This window comes from Chaetomium tenue (assembly GCF_020726465.1).
Source record: "Chaetomium tenue strain MPI-SDFR-AT-0079 chromosome Unknown F5144scaffold_8, whole genome shotgun sequence".
Taxonomy (NCBI): domain Eukaryota; kingdom Fungi; phylum Ascomycota; class Sordariomycetes; order Sordariales; family Chaetomiaceae; genus Chaetomium; species Chaetomium tenue.
In genome coordinates, this window is record NW_027117336.1 from 12,012 (window position 1) to 33,350 (window position 21,339).

General features: G+C 53.3%; 8 protein-coding genes and 1 non-coding gene across 9 annotated transcripts; 6 read left to right on the forward strand and 3 right to left on the reverse strand.

Annotated features, from left to right (window-relative positions):
- Window positions 1-271: 271 nt before the first annotated feature.
- On the forward strand, window positions 272-342 carry F5144DRAFT_t180. The gene has a single exon. It is a non-coding gene; the product is annotated as a tRNA-Gly (tRNA).
- Window positions 343-386: 44 nt separating this feature from the next.
- On the forward strand, window positions 387-2,903 carry F5144DRAFT_587057 (uncharacterized protein). Its single transcript, XM_066789814.1, has 3 exons — window positions 387-1,211; window positions 1,287-1,889; window positions 1,946-2,903. The coding sequence occupies exons 1-3, from the start codon at window positions 617-619 to the stop codon at window positions 2,728-2,730; spliced, it is 1,983 nt and encodes a 660-aa protein (XP_066638175.1). The 5' UTR covers window positions 387-616; the 3' UTR covers window positions 2,731-2,903.
- Window positions 2,904-3,407: 504 nt separating this feature from the next.
- Window positions 3,408-4,375, forward strand: F5144DRAFT_661188 (uncharacterized protein; the record flags this gene model as incomplete). Its single annotated transcript, XM_066793288.1, has 2 exons — window positions 3,408-3,951; window positions 4,117-4,375. The coding sequence occupies exons 1-2, from the start codon at window positions 3,617-3,619 to the stop codon at window positions 4,373-4,375; spliced, it is 594 nt and encodes a 197-aa protein (XP_066638176.1). The 5' UTR covers window positions 3,408-3,616.
- A 729-nt stretch (window positions 4,376-5,104) lies between these two features.
- Window positions 5,105-5,825, forward strand: F5144DRAFT_661194 (uncharacterized protein; the record flags this gene model as incomplete). Its single annotated transcript, XM_066793289.1, has 2 exons — window positions 5,105-5,614; window positions 5,697-5,825. 2 exons carry the CDS (start codon window positions 5,105-5,107, stop codon window positions 5,823-5,825), a joined length of 639 nt encoding a protein of 212 aa, XP_066638177.1.
- Window positions 5,826-6,353: 528 nt separating this feature from the next.
- F5144DRAFT_398121 (uncharacterized protein) lies at window positions 6,354-7,681 on the forward strand. Its single transcript, XM_066784792.1, has 3 exons — window positions 6,354-6,593; window positions 6,662-7,277; window positions 7,351-7,681. The coding sequence occupies exons 1-3, from the start codon at window positions 6,522-6,524 to the stop codon at window positions 7,611-7,613; spliced, it is 951 nt and encodes a 316-aa protein (XP_066638178.1). The 5' UTR covers window positions 6,354-6,521; the 3' UTR covers window positions 7,614-7,681.
- On the reverse strand, window positions 7,575-9,593 carry F5144DRAFT_398234 (Alpha/Beta hydrolase protein). Its single transcript, XM_066784793.1, has 2 exons — window positions 9,438-9,593; window positions 7,575-9,380 (listed from the first exon to the last, which is right to left on the reverse strand). Exon 2 carries the CDS (start codon window positions 9,376-9,378, stop codon window positions 7,750-7,752), a length of 1,629 nt encoding a protein of 542 aa, XP_066638179.1. The 5' UTR covers window positions 9,379-9,380; window positions 9,438-9,593; the 3' UTR covers window positions 7,575-7,749.
- A 468-nt stretch (window positions 9,594-10,061) lies between these two features.
- F5144DRAFT_499730 (uncharacterized protein) lies at window positions 10,062-11,332 on the reverse strand (the record flags this gene model as incomplete). Its single annotated transcript, XM_066786340.1, has 2 exons — window positions 10,062-10,630; window positions 10,696-11,332. 2 exons carry the CDS (start codon window positions 11,330-11,332, stop codon window positions 10,062-10,064), a joined length of 1,206 nt encoding a protein of 401 aa, XP_066638180.1.
- A 1,536-nt stretch (window positions 11,333-12,868) lies between these two features.
- On the forward strand, window positions 12,869-16,653 carry F5144DRAFT_596629 (RNA dependent RNA polymerase-domain-containing protein; the record flags this gene model as incomplete). Its single annotated transcript, XM_066790817.1, has 4 exons — window positions 12,869-15,310; window positions 15,422-15,730; window positions 15,824-16,128; window positions 16,179-16,653. The coding sequence occupies 4 exons, from the start codon at window positions 12,869-12,871 to the stop codon at window positions 16,651-16,653; spliced, it is 3,531 nt and encodes a 1,176-aa protein (XP_066638181.1).
- A 3,125-nt stretch (window positions 16,654-19,778) lies between these two features.
- F5144DRAFT_500097 (uncharacterized protein) lies at window positions 19,779-20,624 on the reverse strand (the record flags this gene model as incomplete). The annotated part of the gene is made up of 2 exons (XM_066786362.1): window positions 19,779-19,864; window positions 19,928-20,624. 2 exons carry the CDS (start codon window positions 20,622-20,624, stop codon window positions 19,779-19,781), a joined length of 783 nt encoding a protein of 260 aa, XP_066638182.1.
- Window positions 20,625-21,339: the final 715 nt, after the last annotated feature.

Below are 21,339 nucleotides of genomic sequence, written 5' to 3' on the forward strand. Positions count from 1 at the left end.
TTCATCATGGTGCGGGTGTGAATAAGTTCGGGTCAAGATGAATCACAATGAGAATGGTGATAAAGGCACACCCCTAATTTCCCTCATCCACACCCACCACAAAGGCAGCCCATCCATAACAACACACGCTAGTTTACCTCTACAATTATTATCACTTCCCATTTACCATTCTCATGATATCAATGAGAATAAATGCAGGCTTTAGCGGTCTCTCGACGCAGATACCCGATGATAGTAGTAAAAGCCAACGCTTATTCATTATAACATCCTCGCGTCAGTGGTTTAGTGGTAAAATCCATCGTTGCCATCGATGGGCCCCGCGTTCGATTCGCGGCTGACGCAGAATCTTTTGCTCCTTGTGAAATATGTTAAACTTTTTAGTGCCTGCCGAGTCCGCCCAGGAGCGCACCCTCAATTTCCCCTTTTTCCAGTGTTTTCCTGCGACAAGTGACGTCACTGTCCACCCAATAGTGAAACGGGCACTTTGCCTTGGCAGCTTGCTTCAGGATGCCAACCTTGTTGGAATTTTAATGGGATTGTTATTCCTCTTGTAAATATCGAGATCAATACGGACTGCCTTCAGTTTTTGTTATTGAGTCATGTCCGTGCCGTGGAAATGGCGGAAAGGCTTCCCCAAAGGGCAGAAGCCCCGGCACAAAGAACAGTCGACGACGACAACACTTATTTCGGCCCTGGCGATGCGTACCATGCCAACAACACCCCCCCACCGAGACCGACCCTGGCGGCGGACGAGATTCCGGCGACACCAACGACTGAACAACCACCACCGCACACCGTCTCCCAAAACGCACGCGCCCTTCCGCCAGATCGTCAGCAATCCGCCATCCGTCTTCGCAGATTAAGGGGCCCAGCTCTGTCCTCGGGACTGTTGCCTCTCAATAATGTCGACCAAGAGCCGCTGGGCGGTCGCCGACGTTCCAGTTCGGAACCACAGCGGCCCGCGATCCCTACAGCAACTGCCTGGACTGCTTTACCACCCGTTGTTGAAGCTCAGTCGCACCAAATTCGAGATCATGTCGCGACGCCAGCGCCGTCGCCGGAGCCAGCAGCTGTTGTTGACGGAGCCCCGACCCACAGGCGCCGCCATTTTCCTGGTCGACGCCGCCTAACCGTTCAGGAACCCCCCTACAGCCACGCCCAAGATAGGGACTGCTACGATTCAAGGATTGTCGATATTTTAGACGTCGTTGGTAAGTTCTTCGTCCCTACATCTTCCTTGGTATTTCGGAATGAAACCGTGGCTAATCAATATCTATCAACGGCAGACCCCGAGGTAGCGACATTATCATCCATTACCAACATCCAGAATTCGCTGTTCATACCCTCTCTCGGAAAGTGGGTGAACCGCAGGCCGACTTACGATCTGTCCCAAGTCCCCCGAATTCCCGGAGCTTTCCCCCCTTCAAAAGAGGACGTGGCCGCAGCGGAAAGTGCCGGCGAGGGACGTCCGCCCGAAGGCGCTCGGTCGCCCAGCTTATCCTCGGTCCTCAGTGACACCCAGTACGCCATCCTCCCCAACGACGCCTCGCTCGAAGGTTGGCCCGAAGAGGACATCAAAGCCTTGAATGATTATGTCCGGCACATGCTGCACTCCAGGCGGTCCAAGATTAAACAGCGACTCAAGGGATTTGGCAAGTATGCTAGGAGACCGCTGGGCTTTCTCGTCACCCTGTATGCCACACTCATCACCCTCTTCGGCCTTGCCTGGGTTTTGTTCTTGATTGGGTGGATTTATGTTGGTGATCGGCAACTTTATGCGATCGACGTCATCGACTATACCTTGGTCGCTCTGTTCGGCATTGTCGGCGACGGTCTCGCCCCGTTTCGTGCCGTTGATACGTACCATATGATATTTGTGGCTCATTATCGTAAGCTCCCTGTGCTTCCTGTGCTCCCTTGACCTTACGCCGTTAACCAGAGTCAGACCGAAAGACTTGGAAGCTGCGCAGCAAGCTTCTTCTTCCTGACCTGCAAGATCACAACGACTTGCCGACGGGTAACAAGCAAGACCAGTCCAACCAAGACCCCGAAGCTCAACCTCGGTCGAATGAAGAGCAGCAGGACGACCAGTTCGTCCCTGTTTTGTCGGAAAAGGCGCAAGCCCGGTTGATACACCACCAAACCAAACTCGCGAAATCTCACACTTTTTACAAGCCACACGAAACCGAGACGCATCATGCATTTCCTCTGCGGTTGCTAATCGCCGTTGTTCTTCTTCTCGATCTACACAGCTGCTTGCAAATCTCACTTGGCATATGTACGTGGGCAGTCTCGGCACATCTGTTACCGGCCGCCGTCACTACCACTATCTTGTGCTGCTCCATCACCACGAATATTCTCGCCGGTGTACTCATTTCCATCGGCGATCGACGGACCCGGAAGCAAGACGTCCTTGAACGACTGCTCAAACAAGACTTGACCGGCGAGGTGATGAAAAAGATGAAAAAGAAGAAGGAGAAGGAGAAGGAGGCGGAAATGGAAGATACAAAGAGAGGAAGCGAGAATAGCAAAGCTTCGCTAACAGCTGGTCCAAGTATCCCGGCTCGGGTCAAGAAGGAGTGTAACGGGGATGAAATACGCCCAAGTTACAACGACCCAACATCAATTCATGACTATGGGAGCGTCAGGGAGGGCGAGGAGCCGGATAATGCCCGCCTCGAAATCCCGGGGGCCTTTCCACTGTTTGAACAAGGGACCCGAGTGGAATGATGACATGACAACACGGCGAATGTGTCAGGAACGGGATATGGTAAGGGTCGATGACTCCGTGTCACTTGTATGGAAAGATCTAGGTTGTGTTTAAGAGAGACGACATAATACCCCGAGAAGTACAGCTTAATTAGGATAACACGAAAGACATAATAACATCTTGCAGTGCCTCCTCTCATTCTAACTACAATCGTGTTATCAAGAGCAACGGCGTTTAACGATATGGAACTTAGGTGTATTCTTCCATCATGATATCGTCCCCAAATGCTCCCTCGCAATAAAAACGAGTTGAATAACTGCACCTTGTATCGTCAAGTGCCAACGGTCCCTAGGCCTCAATCGTCGGTTCCTGATCAAAACCTTGCCCCGTTACTCTAGCCAGCCATCTAAATAACTTTTAGCCCGTCTCTTCTTCTCATTTTCCCCTCCTTTGATGGCCCGTCTAAGATAGATCTCGTCATCTCACGTTCTCGCCAAGCACCTAGTAAATCGTAACACTGGGGATCCGAGGAGGGGCCTTCGGCAGTGCTTGATAGGCAAAGCTTTCTCTCTGGCATTCATCCTAATAAAAATCGACGTTGAGGTCAAGAGCCGCAGTTATTAAATGTAGCTAACCACCACTAAGAAGCGTGCAATTACCAATTCCCATAGCCGGGAAAATCAGCTCGAGATCAGCCGCCCCGAACTTTGACATCGAAGTAAACGAGTAGCCGGGGCCGACTGGCGAAACCCGGATAAAAGTTGAGCAGGAAAGATATGAAAATGCAATGGTTTATATATCTTGGAACGCTGTCTCCCAAAGAGCACCAACCCATCCGGTCTTCGTCCATCATCCCCCTTCTACTAAACCCTAGCTCATCTCACCCACGGAGATACACAAAGCACGATGGGCCCTCTTCACCTCGCCGTCACGGCGCTTGCCCTTGGAAACATCGGCCTTGGGAACCCCGTCCCACAGACCGCGGCCGTCTCGGCAGCCAAATATTGCGATGCCGCCACCACGATATGCTACTCTGAATGGCTGAGCCCCGAAAATATTGCATACCGAATTGCCATTCCCGACACGGCCACGGCGGGCAAGTTTGATGTCCTACTCCAGATCGAGGCCCCTCGGGCGGTAGGCTGGGCAGCCATCGCGTGGGGCGGCGTGATGGTCAACAACCCCCTAACAGTGGGTTGGGCCAATGGGGACAAGACTGTTGTCTCGAGCCGAAGTGCAAGGTGAGTAAAAACACGCATGGAAAGGGCCCTACTTACCTACACCGCTTCGAAACGAAACAAACAAGGTGTGTTAAGATAGCTTCATGTTACTTACGGTTTACTGGTTTGTAGTTCCCGGTCGTATCCTACCCCCTTTACCGGGGCTTCCTACACTATTCTCCCTAGTTCAACGGCCAACACCACTCACTGGACTCTCACCGTCCTCGCCAAGGGCGTCAGTTCATGGGGCAGTACCAATCTTAACCCGGCCGGCACAGTGTCACTAGCATATGCGCAGTCAGCAACCCCCCCTGCGGAGCCGGCCAACAATGGCACCCGGTTCAGCATTCACAACTCCCGGGGCAAATGGACACATGATCTGAAAAGCGCTCAGATCGCCAATTTCGCTGAGTTGGTTGAGAAAGCCTCTGCTACGACTGCTTGATCAACAGCAAGCACGAGCAAGAGGAATTGTCCGGCACGGTGAGATGAGCTTTCAACATGAAACATTGATGTGAAACAGTGATTGGTCCGCTTCGATGGAACCCTGATGGGGATCAAGTAGGGAAACGGTGCTAGGCCTTTTGTATATAGTCTTTCTACCTAACTGCTCGGGGTAGTTTCGGGCGAGTGTTAGTCTGAGCCACCTGTAGATAGGAACTGAGTTGTACTAGCCATTCATGAAGGTACATATAAGCAGGCGAAGATGAACAAGCGAGCCAAAGATGAACCCCCCCTGCATCTGCATTACATTTCCTGCCAGATCTGGTATTCCCTGATATTAAGTCGTTGGAGAAAGGGGGAAGGGGCTGGCCGCCCAGCCTTCCCACGACCCGGGACGACCGGCTGTCCCTGGTGGGAATGGGATTTCGGCCGACTTCTTGCCGAAGGCGCGGCAATTAATTAATGATGTCTATCTCGATCATCTCTTTCCACATTTTGCCAAGCGGCCATTGGCCGCTATGACCCTCTTCCTTATCCAACGAAGGAATGATTAGCCAAAACAACCGGAACGTCTAAAAGCCGTGTTTGCTGCTTCCGTGCCCACCATTGACAGCAGAGATGGAAATTGTGAAGGCAGTACTTAAGAAATGGCAAAATCCGCCGAGATTCAATGATTAGAAGCTACGAGTTCCTTTGATACTACAACCACCTCTCCCAAGTTTCCATCGCCATGTATCTTAGTTCTTTGTCGTTGTTAGGCCTCGCCGGGCTCATCACCCAGGCTTCGGCACACGGCCTTGTCAGAGAGCCGGCAACACGTGGGCCTGGAGAAGCCACTGAGGCGGCATGCGGCAAGGTTATGGCCGACTTCTACCGAGCCGACAACACCTCTTACCCCGAAGCTCTCCTCCGAGCCAACCCAGGGGGTTTGAAGGAGCCGTACGACCCGGAGAACTGCAACCTCTGGCTCTGCAGAGGCTACCAATTTGCGGACAACGCCGCCAACGTACAGAGCTACACCGCCGGCCAGGTAGTCGATTTCGATGTCTGGATCCGGATTCCGCATGAGGGACATGCCAACGTTTCGGTCGTTGATACGGCCAGCAACAGCGTTATCGGCACGCCGTTGGTTGCCTGGCCCGACCATTACGCTGGTTCCGCAACCCCACCGGCAAACCAGACAAAGTTCAGTGTAACCATTCCTGAGCTCGGGGGCCAGTGTGCCGAGGCTGGCGCCTGTGTAAGTCCCCTTTCTCCTATTTGTTACTGCTCTAGAAACGTTGGCCTTGTACTAGGTAGTCTAACGCGCGTTTCCGATGCAGGTCATTCAGTGGTACTGGTTTGGGCAGGGGCAGACATATGAGTCGTGCGTCGATTTCAGCATTGCTGCCGCTCCAACTGAGCCAGAACACTCCCACAAGCACAGAGTTAGGGGTCAGACTTGGGCCTAGCTTTTGGGCGAGATGTAGAAGACCACCATACTAGGGTAGTAAGACACTCGATTTTTAATCCACCTATCATTTCTTCATAGTGTGTATCCTTGTGCGTGCTGTACAAACCTTGGCATCGTTTTCAGCGGCTGCGCAAGGAGCTCAGTGAAAACGACCGTCTATTGTCGGCGGTTATGTTATTCCCATGTTTACTAAGACGCTATCGATATAAAAGGCAAGTTCTTAGTTCTATTTGTTCTTTGTTTAATTATTCATGACGGAGGGTGGCCAGGTTAGCTTTTCGCTACCAAAATTGGAGGATAACATCTCTTTTAGCACAACTATTTCAGTCACAGAAAATGATAGCAATGGTAGTTGCCATTGTTGTTGTCAAGCCGGCTTGTCCAAATATAGCGCTTTTATTCGTTAGTCGTTGCCGCCGAGGAGAGCGTTTACTTGTGGCGGTCCCGTTCTCGGCGGCCAGTGGTTTCTCAGTTTGGCCCTTTGGTTGGCCCCTTTCGTATCCCCCTGTGTTTCAGAATGCGACAATCAAGGGATTGTGCATGCCAGCACTCAGACTTTAAGAACGGCGGTCGCGAAGATCATTTTCTCCGAAATAGATTTCGTCGGCATTTCAACCCTCGGCAGCGGGCCGCCGCTATTTTCCCCTTAACCTTCTTCAACCTTGGACGCCTCCGAGACTCTGAACATAATATAATGTTCGGCCAGGATAACTGTACCGATATCCCGGCGACTGTGCCGAGCGATGCTGGCATCGCTGGAGCAGGTGTATGAAGACTCCATACCAGTCCCTCCGTTGTGACCCTGTTAATTACATGCTGACCATTGAAATCCAGGTTCTCCTTGCCTCAACTATTACAGCAAGTTTAGCGCTCGGCATCTCAGCCAGCTTAGTGCTACAAGAACTGATGTGGCGACCGTCCTCCTCAAACATAAACCGGAACCAGTCAGTGATCCGGCGGAAACTTCTCAGCGGGTACTCCGACCAACAGATCATGGTCGGTATCGGGCTACAAAGCATAGGGCTGGCAAAGTCAAACTCATTGGTGCCTTACCACTTCTTCCTTATCTGGATGCTTGCGCTGCTCTCGATGGCGACGCATAATGCAGCCCTCCTAGCGCTAGTCAAAGACTTCAAGAGAGATTGGGTCCTGAGATGGATGCGACAACTCTTGATGTTTGTGAACCTGGCCCTCTCATGCGTGTACGGGATCTACGTGTTACAAAGCAAGGTCAAGGGGCTGCCGAACACCTTACCGATCGGCTGTGTATGGGTACTTAACTCGAGTGTTTCCAACATTGGGGGCCTCGATTACGTTGGGACCATTGTTACCATCGCTGGAAACTGCATCGTTTTTGCTTTGGCGACATGGTACTTGCAGAGCCGGAAGCAGAGGTTCTACAAAGTGGTTCAAGTTGCCGGCCTGATCCTAATGTCGGCCATTGCCATCGGTATGTCGTTTGGATCTTGGATACCAAACGGGATTCCTTCGGTGGAAAAGTCGCTAACCACTTTCTCTTTTAGGAGCGACTATTCGTGCCTATTTGTTATCGCAAGCGTTCGGCCACCCTGATGTGAAGCTCAGCGACGAAGGGGAAAAGCAGTGGAGTTTTGGTCAGCTATTATCACTGCTCATGCTCATCTTACCTGTGATCTCGGTGGTTGAGATCATGCGTGGGGAGATAGCGGTCGCGCCACCCGTCCAGGATGAAGACAAACAGGGTTTGTTCGATGGGGAGCTCTCGGATAACCCACATAGCACAACAAAGAGCAGCGGCAGGTATTGACAGGGATTTTCACAGGGAGTTACTTATAGACGGGGGAAATTTCGATACCAAGGGCATTCACTGTCCAGGGCCAGTAATATCACCACAACTGGTGTGGGATCAGAGTACCCGTCGTTGTCTCATTCCGAATCAGACACTATAGAAAGGTGGCGATAGCATCCCAGAACTCAGCAGGCGATTCGGACATGGGGAGATGCCCAGACTGGGGCACGACCTTGAGGTCGGCACCATCGCGGCCCAGTGACCCCCTGAACCCCTCCATAGCCTTCACCAGAGCCCCCTTTCCATCACCGTCGCCGACAACTAACAACCCGGGGACTTCGATACCCTTCATTTCATCGCGCATGTTATAATCCCAGAGTGCCTGGCAAGAATACCTAAACCCCTGAACACTGTTGGCAGCAACCATGTCCGTCATCCAGTTCGCAACATCCTTCTTCTGAATCATGGTGTGCGGGTGGAACCACCGCTCGACAGTCTGTCCAGCCAGCTTCCGGATGCCACCGTCGGGCCCTTCAGCGACAGCAATGCGGTCCTTCCAAGCGGCTGTGTTGGCGTCGCTAGAGGCAACATTGAAGTCACAAGCCACAAACTTGTCTAGAAGGGCAGGGTACTTGATGGCGAATTGGAGCGTGGTAGCACCGCCCATCGAAACGCCTACTAGGGCGTGGAGCTTGGATATGCGCAGAGCCGAGAGAAGGGTGGCAAGATCATCGCTGAGCATTTCGAGGTCGGCGGGCACGGGTGGGGAGGGCACATCGTTCCGACCACGAGTGTCGTACCGCAGGATTCGAAGGTCAGGGCGCGCTGCCTTGATAATGGCAACAAGCGGGTCCCACATATGCATCGAAGTGAGCAAGGAGTTGGAGAAGGCTAGTGTTGGCGCTCTTGGAGACGGGTTACCCTCCAGCCGGTAAGGGATGGTCAGGCCGTTTGACGTCGTGACGAAGGCCTCGACTGCAGCATCCTTTTCCCCGGGCGTTGTGGATATCCGCCGGTCGATGGTTGAGAAAGCGGCCAGTTGTGGCAGTCTGGACAAAGCATAAAGCTCTCTCGGCGCAGGGCCAAAGACGTAAAACAACTCATATGTGCGGCGCCCTTTGTTAGCAATGTGCTTGGCGAAAACGTCGTCGCGCCAGGGCGTGTTCATGGATGCCTTGTGCTCGGCCCCCCCCAACCCATTCTCCTTGGCGTATTCGTGCAACGTGACGATTTTGGCTTCGCTAGCTTGACCCTCAATGATGGAAGGTGTGCGGAAGACACGGCTGCGTAGCCACCCTGGGATCTTGGAGAGCATTGGGATGTGCTCTTCCTTGTACCAATCTATTACGGCCTGCTCCGCGTCCTCGACGCCCGGGCGAAGCGAGATCTCGACCGATACAAGAACAAGCCCCTCTGCCTCGGCGTCCGTTAGCTTCTCAATAGGCAAAAATAAGGGGCTCTGCTGCGTGGCCACGAGATCAAAGAATTTGCGGTTGACGTCAACCTTGGCGATGGTGTCCGCTTCACGCGGGGAACGGTTCGCCCGCAAATCGGTGTAGGTGGGCGTCTCGAGGTGCGCCATGGACGTCACATCGTACACGGCCAGGAATTGCGGCTCCTGGTCGTCGGTGGCACGATACCGAAGTCCATTCGTGAAGATGTGCGGCAGACGCAGGCGTGTCGGGCCATGCTCGTTATTGTACCATTCGTGGAACTGGTCCGCCGACAACCCCTGATGGGGTTGCATGGTAACATAGAGCATTCCCGGTCCGTCGGCTGCCATGGCTGCAAGCAAAAGGGGTTAAAAAGTGAAGGAGTAGGGACTACCTCGGAGCTTGGTACTTCCGTCTTAACTCGGACTTTGGCTTGCTAAAGGCCAACTCGACGAACTTCATGGCCTGTTTAAGGGTAAACCGAAGGAATAGAAATGCAAGCTTTCGAAACGGCCGGTAGGTGTTCGGGCCGGGGCAGAACCACTGACGAGTGACGATTAAGGCAAAGTAGTGGAGACCGGCTTTTGTCCCGGCTGCGGTACTTGTCAGGTAAAGCGTTTTCCCGCTCGGAGTTTGCTCGCATGCGGTGGGGCTAGCCGACATCCAGGAGGCTAGAGCCACACCATGAGCAACAATATGCCATAACAAGTGCCGCACAACAAGACGAGAAGAATAACTGGTTACAACAAAACTGCTTTCTTGGAACTGCCATCAAGTGCTTCAACTCAGCAGAAACTGGAACTATTACGTAGCCCAGCAAACATGGCATCCGTATGCTTGCCGCCCAGACGCCCGCCGTCTTTTATCTGGAAGTTGATATCCAAGACCGCCCAACCATGACCGACCCCACGCCCGAGGTAAATGAACTCTGCCCAGTCTTGTTGAATATCTGCCCCATAAAGCCCTAATAATCCGTCATTTAAGCCCGCCAACTCGCGGGTGCGCCCACCACTCTTGTCCCTCCCCAGCCTGCTCACGGCTCGCCCCAAATCTCATCGGCGATCTGGCGGATGAGAGCCAGCTTGTTCTTCTCGTCCTCCTCAGTCAACGGGTAGCCACTTTCGTGGGTACTAAAACCGCATTGCGGGCTGACGCAGATGCGTTTCAGGGCCTCCTCGCGCGTCTGGCCGTTCCCCTCAGCTACGAAATCTGCCGCCTGGTAAATTCTTCTCTTCACTTCCTCCTTGTCTTCGAGTTCGCGCAGCTTGGTAGAAATGGCACCGATTACCACGTTTCTATCCTTGGGAAGAAACTTGAGCGGCTCGAACCCACCGGCCCGCTCAGTGTCGTACTCGAGGTAGAAAGTGTTGACCTTGAGCTTCGTGAAGAGCTTCTGGGCGATGACATCGTAGCCCCCTTCCGAGAAGAATCTCCCTCCGATGAAGTTCCCGCGGCAGAGATGTACACCCGTGTGGAAATCGGCGGGCAACTTGCTGATGCAGTCATTGTAGAGGTCGATATAAGCCTCGAGAAGATCATCGACGGATCCGATATTGTCTGAATCCTCAGCCCATCCCTGGCGGAACTTGTCGGAACAAAAGTCTGGAAGCTGGTGAGCCTCGTGATGGCAAAGGACAACGGCGGACAGCAAAAAGAGCCACACTTACAAGCGAGGCCAGGGTCATCAAACTGCACGTTCCGGAGCCCGGCCTTGTAGAGCTGGTCTAGCTCGGCCTGGTAGACGCTGGCAACATCCTTGAAGTATTCAGCGTCGTTTGCGTACGCCTCCTTTGAGTAGGCCTTCCCTTGCTTATAACGCATGTGGAACCAAGCGGGTGTGATCATGGTGAGCTTGATACTGCCCCACTCACTTTGGGGTACGAATTTCTGCACAAGACGAAGCTCGTGGAGGTTGGACTGAGATTTCTCGGGATTGTGCCGCAACTTGGAACCGGCGATGACCGAGTCACCTGGCATAACCTTTCGGGCAACTTCGACGAGGCTAACCACGTCGGGATGATATAATCGGAATAACGCAGCGTCGGCATCCTCGAGACGGACCGTCCCCTCAAACTCGTCCCACATCAGGCCCCAGAAGCGGGTGCGGTTGTATTCGCCGCTGGTCACTGCCTTGAGCCCTAGGTCCTGCTGTAGCTTCACGACGTGCCCGACCGCCTTTTCCTCAACAGCGGGCAGGCCGGCGGCCTCGGGGCTCAGGCCTTTTTCCCGGATGGCCTCGCGAACGTCCAGCAAAGCTTGCGGTCGCAGGAGCGACCCCATATGTTCGGCGCGGAAGGGGGGCATGATTGGCAATGGGGACGAGAAGGATAAAGGTAGGTAGGTAACGAGAAGTGCCTCGGGGGTATTCTGGCTCAAGAAGGGGGAGAGGGGAGGAGGAATGGAGCTTTTGGGATTGAGAGCTAAGAACTTAGGACTTTGACGGAAGCGGGGCTCATCCAAGGCCAAGTTGACCCCTGACCCCAAGCCGCACTCCAAGTCGGCAATTCCAATTCATCCAAAGCGCTCCGTCCCCGCCCCGGAGGATCCCCATCATTCCCATAAAACAAAGTGTAGGCGGGGCATGAGGGGGGCAAACGAGGGCTGCAAGGAGGGCTGGTCCTCTGGACGCCTGGTTCGCGTGGGCGGGAGGTGGGATTGCGGGGATGGATGAGTTCCGAATGGTGGATCAACCAGCTTCAATGGCTGGAGGGATGTTGCTGTCATCTGGCACGGAGCCAAGATCTGTCTCCCGGGAAAATCGCCCAGGTGTTGAGGGTTAGGGCTAGATTCTTACCCCTCCACATGCCCTCTTGGCCGCCCCACAATACGCCCCTCCCTCCCCTGACTCCAAGACCACGCAGACAACGGAACGCATTCAATTTTGAAGGGGTTGATTATATTCCTTAGAACTCGGGGTCTTAGCGTATTTTAAGCCTACGTCGCTCTAGTAGGCCATTGGTTTACAATAAAAACGGGGGGCTTGACCCGCTATAATGCTTTGGAGCGACGAGGTGGTAATGGATGGCCACCGTGCTGGCTGTTGGTTCCACCACATAGGTAATTTCTTGAGCTCCAGCCCGACCCAAAAGGGAATGAATTGGTGGGAGACAAAAGAATTAGGCGGACAAGTCCGAAAAACTGCGGATAACGTCGTACATTAGAAGGAATGATAACCTCGAACAATGCCTCCTGCTTTTCCGTACGAAGTTTTTAAGTCACGTACTCTAGGTACCTACCTAGTCGAGATGGATAACAGGGGAAGTGGAGCATTGTCTCTTAATTCACATGGCTTTTCGAAAGTCCTGCCTGCCTCAGAAAATGATGGGAAACCAATCGTTGTGGGCCTCACTGCAGGGCTGCCAACAAGAACAGCCGTTCGAAAGAGTCAGCTGCACTGATGGCGGCATAATTCCAAGTTCCTTTCGTATTCACGGGTAAGCGCATTTAGAGCCGTCAGTTCCCTGTATTCTTGGGTCGACCTCTGCTTTTCTGAATGCCTGCCTCATTTCCCTCAATGCCAGGCCTCTCAGGATAACTCGAGCTCCAAGCAATAGAGCGCTCGTAAGGTCGCATGTTACCTAGCTAAGGTTGTCGAAAACTACTCACCGTTACCATATCTTCTCGTTACCTAACCACCTAGGTACCTACCTACCTAGTTGCTTCGCTGCAGCGCGCCGCTCGCCCGCTCCCTCTGGGCTTCACCGAGTCGGCCTACATCCATTACGCCAGGCAAACGCTTGCGTCTATTCGAAGCCGACCAATACGTCCGGTGTTTCCAGGTGCACAACCCCGCGACGCAACTTACGCCGGGATCGTCCTCGAGACAAGCGACCAACCGCCATGGAGGTGTTCCTACGAAATTTACCCCCTCATCTGACTAGCGGTGCCCTCTATGAACAACTCAAGCAATCCATGGGCCCGCTCAATATCACGGACTACTTGGTCGAAAAGCAGAGGGGCAAGACAACGGGGAACATCACATTCCTCCGTGAAGCCCATGGCACGGCATTCCTCCAGCGTCATGGGGAGGAACTAATTCACCAACCCCGCGCACAGCCCTCTCAGTGGCCCCGAAACCGGCATCCGCCTACTCGAGCACGTCTTTTGCTTATGGGTCAAAAGGTCTTCTGCAAGCTCAGTAACAAAAAGCCCCATGAGCTCACTCTAAGAACCATCGAGTACGAGGCTAGCCAGCGAAGCCACGAAGCCCATGCAGAGCCGCCAACCAAAACACTCGAAGCCACTGAGTTAAACTGTGGCTACCATGCCCTGAACGATGGGAAGTTGACTTTTACACCCGAATGGACGACCGTTGAACGTTGTCTCGTCAAGTTTGCCAAACGGGCCCTCACCATCACCTTGACCAGGCGGGACGTCCAGCTTCGCATCCCGTTCCAGAGCATCGTCGAGCTCGTCTGGTGGCACAATGGCAGCCTTGCTCTGACGCTCTCCTGGGCGCCAACTATATTGGCTTCGACACTCTCAGTTGACCAGCTCGCCGACGGCATCTCATCGCTCAGCTTTAGCCCGGGGAGCTCTCAGAAGCGCGCCGACCAGCGCCACAGGCTCCCAGCCATCGATCTGGACCATGGCCTCATATCTCCATACTGCCTAGCTTACCATTTCCAAGTACCCAACGCCATAACGAGACACACCAACAGCGACTTCCAAAACGAGATGCTCAGGCTCACGCGCCTAGAGCTGTTCCACGTCACACGTCACGAGTTTTTCTTCCACCGCGCAATTGCCGTACGGTTCAGCGACGCGATGACCAGCCTACGAAACCAGCTTGCCAAACAGAACACCACTGGCACGCTGCCTTTTGGTTTACTGTTTCTTCTTCAAGCATTGATGGCAAACAGCTATCTCCACCCCACTACCATCTCTTCTCTGGCCCAAAGGTTAGCACAGCGCTTCGAAGAAGCCAGAAAAGTCGGGGACACCCAGCCGCCAGTGTCAGTCGACGCATTCAAGAAGCTGTTTGATTGGATCGACTACCCCATGCCTGATGGTGACCCAACCATGTTTGAAGTTGACGGCATCTTGGAGTATTTGGAAAAGCAGGAGAGACTCATTCGTGGAAGCTCCGCGCTCAGATCGAGAATGATGGAGGAGACGCAGAACAGAGCTCTCATCTTCAGAGCCGTTGTGACCCCCTCGCGTATCACACTCCACGGCCCGGAACCTGAGCCCATGAATCGTGTCCTCCGGAAATATCCAGACCACTCGTACTTCATCAGAACGCAGTTTTGCGACGAGAACGGCCAAGACCTCTTTTTCAACACCAGAGTATCCCTCGATTCCATTTACGATAGGTTCAAGTCCGTCTTATCCAACGGCATCCAAGTGGCTGGTAGGGTCTATACGCTCCTGGGCTTTTCCCACTCGTCGCTTCGTGCTCACTCGGCATGGCTTTCTGCACCTTTCATCCATCAAGGCGAACTGCAGTTACCCGCCCTTATTGTCACGGGCCTTGGAAACTTTGACAAGATCAAGTCTCCTGCCCGTCGTGCCGCCCGCATCGGTCAAGCCTTCTCGGAGACCCCCTGGGCTATTGACCTCGTCGCCAACTCGGTCGAGGTTCGGGAAATCGACGACATCGTGCGCAACGAGGAAGTTTTCAGCGACGGCGTGGGAAAGCTCTCGCAAGACGTTGCTCGGTTGGTGTACGATGTCATCCCCCGATCAAAAGGTTTCCCAACTTGCTTCCAAATCAGACAGGCTGGAGCAAAGGGAATGCTAGCCATTGATCCGAGTCTGGAGGGGAAAGTGATATGCATCCGTCCTTCCATGGCAAAGTTTGGTAGCACCGATATGCAGCTTGAGATTTGCGATATGGCGTCCAACCCGATGCCCATGGTTTTGAACCGCCAACTCATCAAAATCCTCGAAGACATGGGGGCGCCTGACCGGTGGTTTCTTAACCTACAAAGCCGCGAATTACAACGGCTCCGTACGATTTCTTCCACGGTATACAACACTGCTAGCTTTCTCAGGGCGCAAAGAATTGGAGAAAGCATCCAGCTACACAAATTCCTTCGCCAGATAGAGGCCATGGGTCTCGACTACAGGAGAGACGATTTTCTTCGCCGTGCAGTCGAGGCCGTTCTGCTCAGTGAGCTGCGCCTTCTTAAGCACAAAGCTCGCATCCCCGTTCGAAACGGCATGACCCTTTTCGGCATTATGGATGAAACAGGGTTTCTAAAAGAAGGTGAAGTCTACGTGACATTCGACCCCGAGGAGAACCGCCATTCTCAGCCCCCCGGGCCGGGACGCGTGCTTGTAACGCGATCGCCGGCGTTGCACCCCGGGGATGTCCAAGCAGCCATCAACACAATCCCGCCAGACGAACATCCTTTAGTCCAACAGCGCAATTGCATCGTCTTCAGCAAGTGGGGCGAGAGGAGCCCTTCTAACCAGCTCAGCGGAGGCGACTTGGACGGTGATGTCTTCCATGTCATCTGGGATCCCGCCGTGGTTAACGCCGTGAGAACGTTCGAGCCTGCTGCTTACCCGCGGGTCAAACTCCTAGAACTGGACAGACCAGTAACGCCAGCGGATATAGCGGCCTTCTTTGTCGATTTCATGAGAACCGACCACCTTGGGGTCATCGCCACCCGACACATGATACTTGCGGACCAAAGGGAGAAAGGAACACTGGACGGAGATTGCATCAAACTTGCCGAGTTGCATTCTTCCGCGGTCGACTTTTCCAAAAGTGGGCGTGCCGTCGAACTGTCCCAGCTGCCCCGGGGCCCAAAATGGAGACCGGACTTTTTTGCTCCGGGATCACAGATCACAATCCATGACAAGTCAGCCATTGCTATGGAGGAGTATGTTGCTCCACGGGGCGATGACGATGACGATGACGACGACTCAGGTCCGCGACATCAGTTTTATAGGTCGGATAAAATATTGGGGCAACTCTACCGAGCTGTCGAGGAACAAAAGATCTGGGCCGAGGACATCAAGAGAATAGTTCAACCCGGTAATCGGCCGTTCTGGAGTGAGTTGCTCGCGTGTCTCAAATTACGAGTGGCTGGAATCGGCCCTGTAGAATGGAGCCATAGGTCAGGTGAGGCACACAACATACTTCACGCGTAAGTCTCGCCCTGTGATCTACAGCAGCCCTCTGCTAACATCTGCAAAGCTACGAAGACGCCGTTTACGGACTCATGATAGACTGCGCGGATCAGCCGTACCAGCCTTTGAGGGAGCTAGAAGTGTTCGTTGGATTCATTCTCAATAAAAGTGGCGGTCAGACACACCGCCAACGAGATCGTTCCGTCAAGCTAAAGGACGGCTTCGACAAGATCGCAGCGTGGATAACGCGAGAGATGCGCAACCCGACGTCGATCAGCGGCTACGCCAGCGAGTTGGACGCACTCGAACTGTGCCTGGCCTGCCTTACTATTGGCTGCGAGAAGACATATAGACAGCTGCGCCCCGGGCACCGCAGGTCCGCTCAAGATATCGAGAGTTTCAAGATTGTAGCAGCGGCGGCATTGACGCGCGAGCTTGCCGCCCTTGAGAAACGCAGGGGTGGTCAGGCGTACACCTACGGCGGTGGCGGTTATGTTGGGGTTATTAGCGGTAGGGTCGGAAGAAACTCACATGTCAAGTGATGTCGATCATTTCTGGGTGGTGTTAGATTACTGAGCGGGAGATCACCTTTTTTCTTATCAAATAAATGGAACACCTTCTACTCCAAGTGTTGTTAGTTCAACCAACCACCCGTTGTTTAATTCCATTCCTCAACACTTTCGATTTTATAGTTCGAATCTTTTGTGAAAAAAAGGTTAATTATACCCAAGAACAGCTCCTCTATGCTCTTGTAGATACGAAATGGCCCACCAGTTGCCAAGGTGCCCGGTTAAAGAATAGGCTTCACCAAGGTCGTCTGTTAATAAAGAAAAAAAGAAACGGCTAACAACCACGTATAGTAACCTTCCAGGTAGCTGAAGGGCCGTTTACCCACGGGCAATGGTAGGATCTTAATTTAGAGTAAAGAGGGTAGTATAAGGAGAGTAGAAGTAGTTAATAATGGTGTAATTAAGGTCCAAATACAACAATACCTTTTGATACTCACTTTAGCTCTGTTTTTACGCGATGAGACAATGGGCCTAGGAGTTCCCTCTTGGGCTTCAAGATAGAAAAGTGGATAGGTTACAGCAGGGTTCGCCACGCGCTCCTCGATGTAGGCATATTATAAATGGCTTGGGCAGTCCAACAGCACCGGTGCTTACTCATGGCAAGCCATTGTAAGGATATGTAGGGATGTACCTCCCAAACCCTTGGTTAGGTCATTCATCATACAACTATATATTATTATTCCTACACCGCTATGCCCTTGGGCTCGCCGGTCCAACTATCTAGCTAGTTGTACAGGAAAACCGTCCTGGTTTCCCAGTCGGACTAAAAACCTGTACCGATGTTACCTTGGCCCGTCTCTTCAGAATCCGTCGTACTACGGTTGAAGGGAGCCTACCCAGCTCCCTGCATTCCGACATCCTGACCGTCCGCCTCCAAGGTATCCGCGGCCTCTGGAGTCGTAACCCCTAGGCCCCCAACACCGTCTCCTCGGTCTCCGGTCAGATCCGTATCAACCTTCCTCGCAAAGGTCAGCTTTCCTTGCCTCGAACTCCTTGCAGCCTCCTCCTGGGCTATGAGAAAGCCGGGGGGGCGGCCCCGTGGTCTCTTCCTTTTTCCCCCTTCTTGGAAGCCATCGTCGGCCTCCTCCAGGGTGGACGCACCCCGGAATGTGACGCTCCGCATCCTCGGTAGTAGTCTCTCTTGCTGCTGTTGTGTTTGTTGCTGCAAAGCAAGCTCAAAGGTTCGAGGCCGGAAATGGTATGCCTCCCTCGCCGCACCCCGGGCTTTTACTGCTTCCGGGCACCACCGTACCCAGGCCGGGTGCTTCCCTGAGCAGCACGGACAAAAGTATGGAATCTCGTTGCCGTGGGTTGGGCATTGGGCTTCCCCCGCCCTCCCGCCTCCCCCATGGGCCGCTGTGCCGCAGCGCGGGCACAGCGCAGACTTCTTGCAGAACCGTTGGGTGTGACCCCATTTCCAGCACCTATAGCACTGGGTAGCCTGCAGTGCAGACCAGTACGGCTCGCAGTTGAGCATCTGGGCCCGCCAAACCACTCCCTCCTCGCAGGCCCTTTTGGATTCTTCCTGACTGGTCATGGTAACCAGTGCCGTCGCTCTCGTGACTCCCTCGATCGTTGGAATTCGGAACTTGACTCGTTCCACCGACTGCAGCCCCAGCTGCTTGCCGAATGCCGCTTCTGTGACGTCCCTCAAGTCTCTCTTCAACATCCCTTTTACCAAAACCGCAAATGTCCGCTTTGCCTCTTTCGCCACCTCTCCAAACGCCGTTCCGATCCATCCTCCGTTCTTCGCGTGCCATTCCTTCGCTTCAGCATCCTGAAAAGTGACGATAACATCCCCGCTAGGGAGCTTGCGTGCTGCCACTGCTCCCTTCCTCTCGGAAACCCCGTTGACCGCCTGGACGATCTCTTGTGGAGACCTCCGGGTCAGCGACGGCTCTATAGATCCCCTCACCAGTATTTCCTTGTTGAGCCGCCCCGGTATGATCTTCTTCGGGAGCTCTCCTTCCCCAGCCACCACTGCAGCCCACGACCGGGCTACCGTTGTTGCTGGTGCAGGAGCTTGCTTCTTTCTCTGATCCTGCAGTTCCCTCCGGGCCTCTTGCAATTCCTTCTGGACCTCCTGCATCTCCTTCCGGACTTCCTGCATCTGTTTTCTCACTTCCTCTATGGCCCTCCCTGTCCCTTGTCCGATACCGTCCACCACGGCGTCCACGACGGTTCCTTGAATCCTCGCAACGTCGATTCCCTCGTTTCCCGTCTCTGATGCCTTTCCGCTTTCCAGTCTACGCAGCCTCCGCAGCCGTGTCATGATCTCATCCGCCACTACTTGGGAGACCGCCTCGTTTGGTTCCTTGGCCAAGTGGACTATTGTCCCTGCAAGTACCTCGTCTGATTCGTCGTGTAGAGAGGGTTGGGGCCATTGTAGATGTCATCTTCCATCACTTCGTCGCTGTCCTTCGTTGTGATTGGTTCGGCTCCTCCAGTAGGTGGGGCAGGCTCCCCCCGTGCAGCATTTTTCCCAGCCCCGGGCGCGGTCTTGCCCTTTCCTTTGCGAGCCATCGCGACGAGGCGCGACAGATCCCGCAACGGGGAAACTACCGTCGGCGGTTAGAGCTTTCTGAGCTCGATCGACTGGTGGTAGTTTCAGGCGTTTTGTTGCTTCTTTCGTGCTTTCGGTTTTTTATGAGTGACTATCTTGAAGGTCTATATAGGTATCCATCATACAACTATATACATTACACTCAGCTACCCCTGGTCTTGGACATTTATAATTATCAATGGCTAACAAGGCAATACTTTAGAGTAAGAGAGAGGGCTTTAAACTTTGTAATGGAGTTAATAGTACTCACGCTAACGCTCGGGACACTCGATGTTGTGCTCGCGGCTGTTGGATCAAGGGTGCCACTTGTAGAGAGAGATCCCACTGAAGTAACAGGTTTACGGACAACATTTGTTGACACTAACTTTACATGGAACGAAGTTGATTGTACTGAATGAATGCTTCCCCTTTACCTACTAACCGAGACTCAGATGCCTGGCGGTGTAAGTTCCGGCCCGCTTTCGCAACCATCGAGCTTGAGGAACGTCCGCTATTCGGAGCACACTATCACAGGATTGTAGACGCAGACTCCCAATCAATACGTCGGCCTATCGAACAACCGACTTCCCACTGCCGAGTAATTGGCAACATATGCCTCTCCCCACGGTTGCATCCAAGTATCTGTCAAAACCACGTCAACGCCCATTATCTCCCAAAACAACAAGAAGTAAAAACACCACTTACCATAAGTAGACGCTGGCTTCGTATTACACAGCCAGATAACGGTCTCGTTGAGACCATCCCGGAGGTCGTCCCTGGGAAACTCCTTCACCACAGCAGCGTATTCGTCCCCGGTGATACCCAGTTGCGGGCCATCAAAATCCGTGATAATACCCTTGTGTACTACCTGGACATCCAATTCTTTGAAGAGGGCGATGCTCTGCTGGGTATGCAACGCGATAGCGTCCCAGACCAACTGCACTCGGCGCTCTTCCCATCGCTTGCCGTCCCGGTGGTCTCTGATGAAATTCCGAGCAGCAATCGCACCATCAACCTCAAACCGCCGATCGGCACTGACCATGAGTGAGCCATCCGTCTGGTCCCAACCCAAATCATGGAGAAGAGCGGCCACCGCATGAACCTCGAGATCAATGGTGGCACGTAGCGTTTCGTTATGCTGGATGACGAGCGCGCCGAACAGCCACGAGCGCATGATATGTTTGTACGTAAAGTCTTGGCCGTTCTGTCTGGCAAATGCTTCGGCTGCCCGAACAATCGGGGTATCGACGACAGAGACGCCTCCCAAGGTGCGTCTTGGATAAGGCTTCAGTCCTCGAGCCCCGAGGGGGTTGCTGGGGATGAGACTGGCTTGCGAGATGGAGGACAACAGGCAGGCGGTGAGGATGAGCCTCACGCCAGACATGAAATTGATACCGACCATGTTGGCAGATTGTTTTGGATATGTTGAGGTTGGAAGACTTCGATGGATTGTGATAGTACAACGCACTCCTTTGGTGAGCATGAAGGGTACGGTCTTAAATATACATTTGGCCTAGCCAGATCACACATACTCAACAACCAGCGGTTTGCCCGTACGTTGTCGGATCTTAGCTTGTATCCGAGTGGATTCGGAAGTTGGGCTGCGTGTACATGCGGCATGGCTCTTAGTCTCCCCGTTTCCCGGCTTAGAGCCGTGAACATTAGTAATTCTTGTCGGGAAAATGTTTAATGAACTCACTAGCCGGTGGCTTCGTTGATTTTTAATTGACTGGCCCGATGTATAAATCGTCCAAGTTATCAACGGCAGGCCGATGGTATTGTAAATCGGCCCACCCCCAACCCTGCTCGAAGGGTTGAATCTCCAACTTGTTGCAACTTGAAAATGACCAAATATACAAGATCCCATCTCGGGCGGCCAGGCAAGCCCAGGGAGACTGGCCACTGGCGAGACGAAGAACTTGGGGTCGAGATGTGGAAAATGGCTGGCGCATCTCAGTCCACTTGGGCTATAGTTGTTACGAGACTTCTGCTATCTCGTTTTACTCATTCTCTCTTTGTTCCTTTTTTAGGGAACCTCATCGCTAGCTAGCGATGAAACCAAGGAGATGAACAATGGCTCATAATGTTTGTCACTGCTTTCCATTGTGATTGCACCT

Excerpts from the sequence above, each read along its gene's own strand:
- F5144DRAFT_587057 (XM_066789814.1), top strand. The coding sequence starts at position 617 with ATGGCGGAAAGGCTTCCCCAAAGGGCAGAAGCCCCGGCACAAAGAACA. Across the intron at positions 1,212-1,286 it reads CGATATTTTAGACGTCGTTG|ACCCCGAGGTAGCGACATTA; the intron begins GTAAGTTCTTCG and ends TATCAACGGCAG. Across the intron at positions 1,890-1,945 it reads GATATTTGTGGCTCATTATC|ACCGAAAGACTTGGAAGCTG; the intron begins GTAAGCTCCCTG and ends AACCAGAGTCAG.
- F5144DRAFT_398121 (XM_066784792.1), top strand. The coding sequence starts at position 6,522 with ATGTTCGGCCAGGATAACTGTACCGATATCCCGGCGACTGTGCCGAGC. Across the intron at positions 6,594-6,661 it reads CTGGCATCGCTGGAGCAGGT|GTTCTCCTTGCCTCAACTAT; the intron begins GTATGAAGACTC and ends ATTGAAATCCAG. Across the intron at positions 7,278-7,350 it reads AATGTCGGCCATTGCCATCG|GAGCGACTATTCGTGCCTAT; the intron begins GTATGTCGTTTG and ends TTTCTCTTTTAG.
- F5144DRAFT_398234 (XM_066784793.1), bottom strand. The coding sequence starts at position 9,378 with ATGGCAGCCGACGGACCGGGAATGCTCTATGTTACCATGCAACCCCAT.